This window comes from Rhinolophus hipposideros (genome assembly GCF_964194185.1).
Source record: "Rhinolophus hipposideros genome assembly, chromosome: 6".
Classification (NCBI taxonomy): Eukaryota; Metazoa; Chordata; class Mammalia; order Chiroptera; family Rhinolophidae; genus Rhinolophus; species Rhinolophus hipposideros.
The window spans coordinates 70,063,088-70,073,837 of record NC_138052.1 but is presented as its reverse complement, the minus strand read 5'-3'; the positions used below and the strand labels follow the sequence as shown (position 1 = coordinate 70,073,837).

General features: G+C 40.7%; 1 protein-coding gene across 3 annotated transcripts; it reads right to left on the bottom strand.

The window, feature by feature from the left end:
• Positions 1 to 1,375: 1,375 nt before the first annotated feature.
• MAIP1 (matrix AAA peptidase interacting protein 1) lies at positions 1,376 to 10,705 on the bottom strand. 3 transcript variants are annotated; one of them, XR_013993585.1, is made up of 5 exons: positions 10,020 to 10,705; positions 5,095 to 5,166; positions 4,568 to 4,694; positions 3,203 to 3,304; positions 1,376 to 1,682 (listed from the first exon to the last, which is right to left on the bottom strand). XR_013993585.1 is itself a non-coding variant. In XM_081052792.1 (5 exons), the coding sequence occupies exons 1-5, from the start codon at positions 10,467 to 10,469 to the stop codon at positions 2,649 to 2,651; spliced, it is 828 nt and encodes a 275-aa protein (XP_080908918.1). In that variant the 5' UTR covers positions 10,470 to 10,705; the 3' UTR covers positions 1,376 to 2,648. The 3 variants fall into 3 exon arrangements, 2 of the variants coding, with proteins under 2 accessions (XP_080908918.1, XP_080908917.1); XM_081052792.1 differs by having other exon boundaries at positions 1,376 to 2,679; positions 3,203 to 3,350; XM_081052791.1 differs by having other exon boundaries at positions 3,203 to 3,350.
• Between the last annotated feature and the right edge of the window lie 45 nt (positions 10,706 to 10,750).

Here is a 10,750-nt window from a genome sequence, read left to right as displayed (position 1 = left end):
GCTATCCCCAGATAGTGTCAGAATTGAGTTGAATTGCAGGACACCCTGATGGCGTCCCAGAATTGCTTCATGGTTATGGGGAAAGCTCTCCCTAACACACACAATGGAACCTAGTACCAGATTTGTGTGTGTGTGTGTGTGTGTAGAAAAAGGGAGAGTGAAAACAATATGGCAAAGGGTTAACCTTTGTTGACTCTAAGGGGAGAGAACATAGTTGTATACTGTGGTAATTTAAATCTGTCGACTTGACTAGGTCACAGAACTCAGATATTTGGTCAAACATTATTCTAGATGTTTCTGTGAAGGTATTTTTTAGAGGACAATAACAGGACTTTGAATAAAGCAGATTACCCTGGATCGTGGCGTGGGCCTCATCCAATCAGTTGAAGGTCTCAGTAGAAAAAGACTGATCCCCCAGAAGGAATCCTGCTAGCCGACTCGTTTGAAACTATAGCATCAACTCTTCCGTGAGTCTCCAGCCTGCTGACCTATTCGGCAGGTTTTATACATGCCAGCCTCCACTACCTTGTGTACCAATCCCTTAAGCAAAAATCAGTTGCCCAGTATGCATGGGTCCACTTCTGAATCTATTCTGCCCATTGGTCCTTAACATTTCTTATAAAGCAGGTGTACTGGCAACAAATTCTCTCATCTTTTCCCCATCTGAAAAAGTCTTTTCTCACCTTTTCTGGATATTCTTGAATTCTACATCAACAGGGTTTTTTGTTTTTTGTTTTTTTTCTCTCAGCACTTTAAAAGATGTCACATTCTTTGAGGGGGAAAAAAATGCAGTCATTCTCTGCAATGGAATTTTTTCACCAGCTGATTTTACATTTTCCTTTGGTTTTCAACAATTTGATTATGATGTACCTCAGTGAGGTTTTATGTGTTATCCTGCTTGTTGAATTTCTTGAATATGTGGGTTTACAGTTTTCAACAATGAAGAAAATTTTGGCATTAGTTCTTACATTGTTTTTATCTCCCCTACCTCAACTTCTAGGACTCCAAATACAGATATGTTAAGAGACTTGATATTATCCCACACGTGGATGAGGGACTGTTCAATTTTTTTTCTTTGTGCTTTACAAAGCTTCAAGATCTTTGTTCTGCAGTGACCAATCTACCATAATCCCATCCATTCCTCCTTCTCATCTATCCAGTGACTAGAGGTAATCAAATAGCATTAAATTGTAAAAATAAACCCTATATGTAATTTGAATTATTGGTATAAATATATTAACCACAAATAAAATATTTAAGGACTATTAATTTAGAAATGTGTAGTTTTAATACCTTCTTTATTTTCTATAAAATTAGTTTGTATATACACACATATATATGTAACATTAGAAACGATACTGAATATAACACCAACGACGAGCTATTGTAGTTTCTTTATTTTGACCTCTTTTATAGAAGGTGATAACAATCTGTGGAAAATGCTTTACTGTATCATGCCAATATACTACAAGGAGTATTGCAAAATAATACAAAAGTAATCCACAGACTTGACTAAGTGAAGATCAACTGATCCAAAACTTTTCTTCCTTAGTTTTCACAGCAATTGCTGAAAGTCCAATAAACTTACTTTTCCCAAGAAAGTTTATTCTAATAACTTTGAGTGATCAATCCGTGAAATGATCCAGTCAGGCTTTACTCCTTGTGTAAACTCCCTCTGAAATCTCGAAAAAGAATTACAAATAATGTGAATCTTACATTAGTCCAAATACTTCTTAGATATCTATATACTCTGCAAGTGTACATTAAAGCCAGCTTTTAGCAATAAGCTAATGGTCGATGGTAAATAAGAATTAAAATTAACAAAAATTTAATCTACCAATTCAATCACAAAAAATATTCCACAAAATTAGAAGCACACTGTCAAGTAAAATGAGTATTTTTAATGGACTGATTTACGCTCCAACATCTGCCAGTCCTTGAGAGAAACTAGGGTATTTTTATGTTGTGAAATACCAGCTATAACATATGCCTAATATGAGGAGAAATAAATTGGACTATGGTGATTAAAAGAGCACTTTAGTGGAATTTGGTTTATATACATTAGATCAATCTTGAAAATAACAGTGTTTATGAGCTGCCCATGGTATTCGTAGGGAATATGAGAAGAACCAAAGGTTAGTGTTGATTATAGTGTTCTTTAATTATAAATGACGTCTCAAAAGAGACAATTTAGTAGATTTAAATTTAAAAAGTATTTAAATATACAATGAGGTCTCCATTGAACTTGTTGGACTTGTTCACTGCTCCAGATTTTATTAGCACAAAAATACACTACAGTGTCTCTTTTAAACAATTTGCTAATCTTCTACTAGACAGTACCTCCTTAAGGGCAGGAACCCTTCAGTTTTGTATCTGAACCCCTACCAGAGTACTGGGTAAATGGGCGATGGTCAATAAATGTTTAGTGAGTGGATGGACAGTCCATGTGCCCATTATGGCAGATTTTATTTTCCAGCAATGGCCATAACTGTATCTCCCATCCAGTGTGCTCTCCTGCAATGGGAACGTGCTGTTGCCCCATCAAAAGGTGGAGTTTCTCCAGGCCTTTTAACGGTGCAGATCCCGTGTCTGTTTTGACCAGTGGACTATGGTGGACATGTTGTTGTTCCAATCCTGGGCATAGTCCTCTACCGGTCTGGCATCTTCTGTCTTCTGCTTCTTGAAAGCCAACCAGCATAAAACATGGAATGAGCCTGAGACAACCACAAGCCCAAGCCATGAAGAGAGGCCTTGAAGAATGAGACAGTATGTGGAGAAGCCAAGAGCACGCAGGTGCTGCACATGTGAGCGAAGCAGCCATTGTGGAAATGATTCCTCCAGCCCTGCCACCCCCGATGGTGCCAGGTGAAGCAGAGAAAACCTCACAGCTGAGCCTTTACAAAATTCCTGAGTAGTACAATAGCGGGCAAAACAAATGAGCTGTTTGAAACTACTGAGTTTTGGAGGGTTTGTAATGCAGCAATAGATAGCTGAAACACCGTTTAATTACATTCAGAAATATTACCTCCTCCTAATTTCTGAACGCTCCAGCTGCATGGCCAGTATGTCACTGACTTTTTCTCTTCATAAAGAACTTGAAAAATTTTAATCCTTTTCCCCTAAAGCTCCCTTTAGTTTTTACACCTTCACACTACTTTCCGTTTTCTAGAGAAAGGGAACAATGAAATGTGGTTAGACTTACTCATAGCTTGCACTAAGAAGTTGTTTCGTTTCCACGTTCTGATCCCCCAACTTAACCTGGAATACACCGGCTCCACTTAAAGTTTCACTGGGGATGTTGGCACTGGTTAGATACCAAAAGCACATCAGGATGTTAACAAACTTCCTTCCTTAGGGAAAAAACACACACACATACACACAAATACAAATCACAATCATCTATCATCCATATATCCAAAATGAAATCAGAAAGTGGCTGTGGTTGTTATAGACCAAATTCTGTGCTTATTCTAGCCTAACAAGATACCTATATTGATACCTTTTTATTTTTAGAAAATTCTTAGGGGTTCTGATATATTGGCCCTCTTTCCATTGCAGTAATAACAGCGACTATTTACTGAGCATGTACTATTTACTAAGTATACTACATGGATTATTTTCGATTTGTGGCATTTTCTAAAATTATAACGTATCTGTTGTCAAACCAAAAATGAAGGGGAAAATTCCATTCCTTGCTGCTAAGTAATTAACTTAACCCAAACTGCCAGAAAGAAGAAAGACTCCTATTCTTCCCTAATGCACTTTGCTATGCCTGGTGATTACGACAATGTCCTGTATAAAAATCAGGTAGTGACCATGGTGCTAAGATGCAATTTGAAATATTAGGGGAGGAAAAGATATTTTTAAAAAATATGTAAAAGTACCTTTATAAATGTTTCAAATTAATGTGTATGAACACAAATTTTAACTATTAGGAGTCCAAATCAGAATTGCCTCGAGAAGTGTGTAAGGAAAGTCCAGATTTCCTGTGTGCCTGGCACATAATACATATGCAAATATTTGTAGCAGGAATAAGTCAATTCATTTTCAGGAATGCTATAGGGAAGATGTAGCATCAGATAGCAGATACCACTAAAGTTCCCTTCAACTTTTTAAACTGTCTCCAAATAAACCGAATTTGGGAGTTCTGGAATTAATCTTGCTTTGGAAACAGTCTTTAGCTGATATCATTTACTTTTTATTGTACTCCTTTTATTTAACATACAGCTGGACATTTAAAATGCTCAATAGTTTCCATCAAGTTAGGAAATCTGAAACACAAATATTTTTAATTTGATACATGGGAGCAGCTTGTCCTAAACAGATTGTTTTTATCAACCTGTGTGACAATACCCTCTCCTGTGAATTAAATAGTAGAGAGAAAAGTTCCAGGTGGAAGGGCATAAGAAACTATTACCGTATCTCAATTCTTGCAGAGCTAGGTCTTTAAAGACTGAACATATTATTTTATCTGAAGTTCTACAACTATCCACTTGTACCTACAAACCCCCACTATTTCATGATTATCCAGTAGCCTAACTTATTTTGATAACGATGGACCATTTACCTTTCTCATCGTAGTAAATGGAGATGTCCCCTGTTGATGTGTAGACAATTTCATCTATGTCAGCAGCAAGGGCATTTTTATGGTTGTCAGGTAGTGAAGTGATCTTTTCTTTCAATACATTTAGTACCTATGTTTGGAAAAATAAAAGCATAATTCAGCTATTGAGCTTTTGAAAGCTTTTCAAAAGCATGGTGAATTCTTCATGGAATGAATTTTTCTAAACCTATTTTTAAATTTACTACCATATTTACTCATCTTCTAAAACAACACTGAAAGTAACTAGTTATTCAACTAGATAATTCCTAACAGAACATTCTCTATAAGAACAACTGAAAGACATCCTATTTACTTGCTTTTATGCCTCAAGTAGCAAGTCATTCTATGTTTTTATATGACCCAAAGTACTCAAAAGGAATGATGGCACACATACTATTTTCAAGCATAAATAAAGATGATGTACTATATATCATTCTGTTGCAAGAGTAGAATACATTTATTTTTAAAGGAAAACTAAAAGTATACTTTACCTCTTTAGCCACAAGTTCTTCCAAAAGATCAAATTTACACTGTGACAGCAACTTGGACACATGAGCAAAAGCCTTAAAAAAACAGTGGAGGGAAGGTGGTCATTATTTCCAAACACCATGCAAAATACCATGTATGATGCTCAAACGTAAGGGCTAAGTATAAAAAAGACTATTTTATGATAAAGGCGATAAACAATGTCAAACACTAAGATATCAATGTTAGGCATGACTCCTAATCAGTTGGCTTTTGTTTTCTCATACAGCCTTCCCACATATATAGTAGTAAGTGAATGGATTACTAATAACATCCACTCTCAGGACCTGGGAAAAGCTAGTGTGTGGTGTATACACTAGGTCCTCAGTAAAAATCCTCCTCTGTATTTCCTTTTAAAATAATGATGAAGTAATCAACCTGAGTGTTATATGACAACCTCCCTTCCACCCCCCATCATACAGGTAACAGCTGGGAAGCAGCAGTCTAAACTATACTGGGAATCTGGGGATCTGGGTTACAGTCTGAACCTTATTAAACAGATAAGGCAGGCTTAGGAAAGTGTCAGAAAAGATGATGAGTTCACAGTCTACTACAGGGGGTTCTAATTTTGAAGTATGAGGTCCCATTTTAAAGTGTGTGTGTGGGGGGAACCAACTGCAATCCTCCACATTCTGAGCAGTGAGAAATGAAACTGTGCATGAGATGTGACCATATCTTCAAGGAGCTTTCAGTCTACTCAACAAGAGAGGCAAGTAAATTGTCAAGAATTATGACAGGGATAAGAACACGATGCTTTGGGAGCATACAGAAGAGCCACTTAAGTCATCCTAGAACGATCAGAGAGGGCTTCCTAAAGGAAGTAACATCTAAGATGAAATCTGAAGAACTGGCAGGAGAAAGGATACACAAACATGTCAGAGAGATAATACTGAATAATTACTAAGGGATGAATTGTGTTCTCCCAAACGCATATGTTGAAGCCTTAACTCCTAATACCTCCGAAGGTGACTGACTTTATTTGGAGACAGGGCTTTTAAAGAGGTGATTAAGTAAATGAGGGTAGGCCCTAATCCAATCTGATTGTTGTCCTTATAAGGAGAAATTGGGACACACAGACACACCAGGGGCATGGGCACACATGGAGAGGGAAAAAACCACGCGAGGACACAGCAAGAAGGCAGCTAGCTGTCTGTGGGCAAAGGGAGAGCCTCTGCAGAAACCAAACCTGCCAACACCTTGATCTTGGACTTCCAGCCTCCAGAATTGTGAGAAAATAAAACTTCTGTAGTTTAAGCAACTGAGACTGTGGTATTTTGTTATGGCAGCTCTAGCAAACTAGTACAATAATGGAATTGAATTTTGAGAAATTGCACACGTCCAAATGGATTAAAGGACCCTCTGCAAACACTTTAGAAGGGAAGGCCTCAGGGTTCAGAGACGCCATACGAGAATGTTTCAGTAAGACTCCGTGTATGGAATGTGGGTGATATTTTGGTAAAATGAAACGAGACCGTAACCATCATATTGAAACCCAACCATTAGATTCCAGTTTATGTGGCCAAGGAAGATGACACCTAAGCAAGTTATCCTATAACGTAATAATGAACAATTTGGAGGCTGCCCTGATGAGGCTTTGATGATACAGGAGTATCTAACGTAAAGATTACTAAGGGATGAATTGTGTTCTGGGAAATAGCCCTCTTTTTCATAACAAAGTAAGTAAAATGTCCAAAGTAAAATGTGCAAGTAAGATATAGGAAAACTGACATGTGATTAATGTGGTTTGAGAGCAATAAAAGGGAAGATATATCATATGCACATATCAGTGGTGTGATACTGTGATGTAATAAGAAATACATATTTGGCCTTCATTCTGGTTCCTGGCACAGAGCTCCTAAAACAAGCCCCTTTCAACCATACCTGAGTTTAGGCTAACAAGGTGACTCTTGGAAGATGGGGGCTGGTTGTCAGAGGAAGCAACCATGTGTTTAGAGGGTTGGAGCTTTCAGCCCCACCTCCAGACTTTCACAGAGGAGAGCAGGGCTGGAGATGGAGTTAATCACCTATGGCCAATGATTTAATCAATCATGGCTACACAGTGGAATCTCCATTGAAAACCCTAAATGAAGGGATTAGGAGAGGTTCCAGGTTGGTGTCAAGTGGAAGTGAGGGCCGAGTGGTACGCCCCTAGAGACAATGGCAACTCCACACCCCTTCCCACATGCTTGCCTCGTGCATCTCTTCCTTTATAATAAACTAGAAGTAGCAAGTAAAGTGCTGTCCTGAGTTCCATGAGGCATTCTAGCAAATTACTGAACCCAAGGACGGGGGATGTGGGAATCCCTGATTTATAGCTGGTTGGTCAAACGTAGGGGAGGCCAGGACTAGGGATTGGTGTCTGAAGTGGAGCCAATCTAGTGGGGCTGAGCCCTTAACCTGCGGGGTCTGCATTCAATCTGGGGAGTTAGCGTTAGAACTGTTATAAGTACCCCCAAAAAGGCTTTGAAGACATAGAAGTGTTTAACCTAAAGAGTCTTTTAGGAAATAGCTGCCTTTCTTATAGAAAAGGCTAAAGTGTGCCAGCAAGATACAGGAAAAGAAACAGTACATGATGAATGGGGTTTGATGGCAGTAATAGGGAAGATATGTCATATACACTCTGTGAGAGCACGGTCTGCGGGGTTAATAAAGTCATTTATAGCACTGGATCACCTATTCTCCTGGTTCAGGTGATGAATAGAAGCTGCGTACATTGTACGGAACCATCTCAATGTTGGTGACTGGAGGACCGAGACGAGAATGGGTCACAGGGCAGTGCGCCTCAGCACTCACTAGCTACACATCCTGGAGCCAAGGATGGCACTTGGTTATCATCTGCAAAGGGGGATTAGATTAGAATAAGCCCTAAGGTGCCCTTTCATTTTCATATTCTATAATTAACAACAACAAAAAATCTTAATGAACATGATCTAATTGGTAACTTGATGTTTACAACCCAAGATAACATCTATTTGCTGGGAGATTAATCTAAGGAGAAAGAGCCAGGGGAGCTCACGAGAGTAGATACTTGTACACTAGCCAGTGTTTTTGCACCACATTATTTCCAAGCCCTTGAATTATATCCATGCAAGGGAAGGTAGTTTGCATTATGAGACCTAGTATGGGGAAGGTTTTTTAGTTCTGTCCTTTTAAATCTTAGGTGTTGAAGAACTGATTTGCTTGATCTGAAAGATACGTTAAGTGACCACTAATGTAAGGGAATCAGAAACATTTGCCGTGGGTAACCCAACATCCTTTTTGGATATCAGAATAGCTAGATGCACAAGAATTGACTTAGGTGAGGCAAAACAGCATACCAATTAGTTAATGAAGGGGTGGAGATGCTACTTAAGAGCAAAAAGGGGTGCTAACATAGCTAACAGCTGGAGGACCTCTAAGATCAGAGTGACTAAGTGTTTCATGCTCCTCTGTGTTCAAAGGAAAGGGGGACTAAAGCCTGATCTTGTCTACAGTAGGGAGACGATTTCCATTCCTTATTAACACATAAATGAACTGGTCCAGTCGTATGTGTTATGAAGAAGACAAGCTCACGTCATCAGTGGGTATTGCGGAAAACAGTAGGATCACGCCAGTTTACCTCTACGTGGACACATATTTTGAACTGACATGAGCAGAGGTGATGATGTTATTAATCAAGTTGCTCTTTGCTTTTTAATTTTTTAATAAACACATAAAGCAGTGAAACGTTGACTCAGGAAAGCAGGAAGCAGGAGTTAATGTTGACACTGATTATAACATTTAATTTATAACACAGGTCACCTAAATAAATATAAATGGCTTTGTTTACAGAAGTAATCTGAAATAAATTAGGAGTAAACATATCAATAGCAGTACATAATCAAATGTAAAATGACTACACTTGATGGCCTAATTTTAAGATAAATGGAGGTATGAACTGGGAAATAAACTATGACTTCTATTGTTTATCAATAGTTCTGAAATGTTTGGGAATGACGAACTCTCTAAGAGATTCAAAAGAAAGTTATAGACAGACTTTTATCCTAGAAAAATGCATGTATGCACAAGATCTGCAAATAATCACAGGACCCAAAGCGATAGACATGTGGCAAGGAGCTAATGATGGCTTTATTAGCTCCACAGACCCTGTTCTCCACTGATGTCTATACAGGACGTGGTATCGTCCCCATTACTGTCATCAAACCACATTAATATTATCAGCCACTTAGAAAGAGGGGCACGACTGTCAGGATCAGGGGGGTGAATTACCAAACGCTGTTTCTCAGTGTGCAGAGTGGTGTGCCTTTATCAGTGCCCAGGTTGTCTCAGCAAATTCTTTGAAAGGGAAGAACTGCTCCTCTCGACCCAATTCTTTAGAAGTATAACGGGGAAGGTTGAGGGTAGGCGGTAGGATGAGAAACGGGAAACAGAGCTCTGGTGGGAGGTTTTGTCTTTCTACCCAAAATGATATTGTATAGCACTTTAAAAATGTTCTCAATCTTCCAAACAACCTTATCCACTCATCCATTGATTCAACAACCATGCACGGAGTGCCTACTATACGCGCGGCATCGTCTTTTTCCATTCTGCAGATACGCATGTTGAGAAACGACAAAGCCATATCACTTTTAAGTGGCACAAATGGGCTTTGAATCCGTTTCTGACTCAAATCCTGTGGCGTGGAAAAGGTAACTGGGGGCCTTCACCCTGGTGTTTCGATCGAATACCCCTTGTAAACAGAAGCAGAGGCTTAATGTGAAGTCAAGAAGCGGCCCGAGGGGTCCGGGCCGGGGTCACCGCCCACGTTTGATAAGTAGAGATTCCGTGGGGACACCTCGCCGCTAACTACTCTGACGTGTCAGAGGTGAATGCCTGAGAGGCGGACAGGTCAACTCCAGCGAAAGACACAAACCTGCTTCGCTCCCTCCGAGAATTCCGCGATGCTGAACTCCTTGTCGAAATAGGCCCAGATCAGGAAGGCGTAAATTCGAGTCCGAATCCAGGTGATGGGGTTGGACAACCCCAGAATGATCATCTTGGTTTTCTGGCGCTGCTGGGGCTGCTCCTCGGTGCTGTAGCTGCGCCGCGGGCTGCCCGGGACAGCTGGGAGGGCGGCGGGGCGTCCGGGCGGGCTGAGCGGGGGAAGCCGGAGGCCCCGAGCAGGCAGCGCGGAGGCTGCCGACGCCCAAGTGAACCGAGGACCTGGGCTCGTTCCCGAGCCCATGTGGCAGCGACAGAAATAGCAAACTCCAGCCAACGGCGGCCTCCCCTGGGCTGCATCGGGAATCGGGCGTCGGGCGGGCCCGCCGGGCAACCTCCAAGACAGCAGGAAACGGGGTAGAAGCCCAGCAGCCAGCGCCATTTTCGTGACCTTTCACCGCGGGGCTGGCCTGTGCTGTATGGAAAGAAAGTCGGTGGGAAACTACCTCAGCGGGGTTCAGAGAGAGACACTGGAGAGTAAAGCCGGCCTGATGCTGCCACCTCTGGTGAGTACGCCCCACCCCGGCTTTCCACACACGATCCATACAGAGACCTCCAGCCCAGCGCTCGGAACCGGCCCTTTCACGAGTCCGCAGGCCTTGCGGACCTTTTCTCTCCGGGTCTTGTTTCCGGACGGATCGCCAAGTTGAAGAACGTGTTTAG

Coding starts and splice junctions, on each gene's coding strand:
- MAIP1 (XM_081052791.1), bottom strand. CDS start 10,469: ATGGCGCTGGCTGCTGGGCTTCTACCCCGTTTCCTGCTGTCTTGGAGG. Junction 5,167..10,019: donor TCTCGGAGGGAGCGAAGCAG/GTTTGTGTCTTT, acceptor TGTTTTTTTAAG/GCTTTTGCTCATGTGTCCAA. Junction 1,683..3,202: donor CTTCTTAGTGCAAGCTATGA/GTAAGTCTAACC, acceptor TTCTTTTTCGAG/ATTTCAGAGGGAGTTTACAC.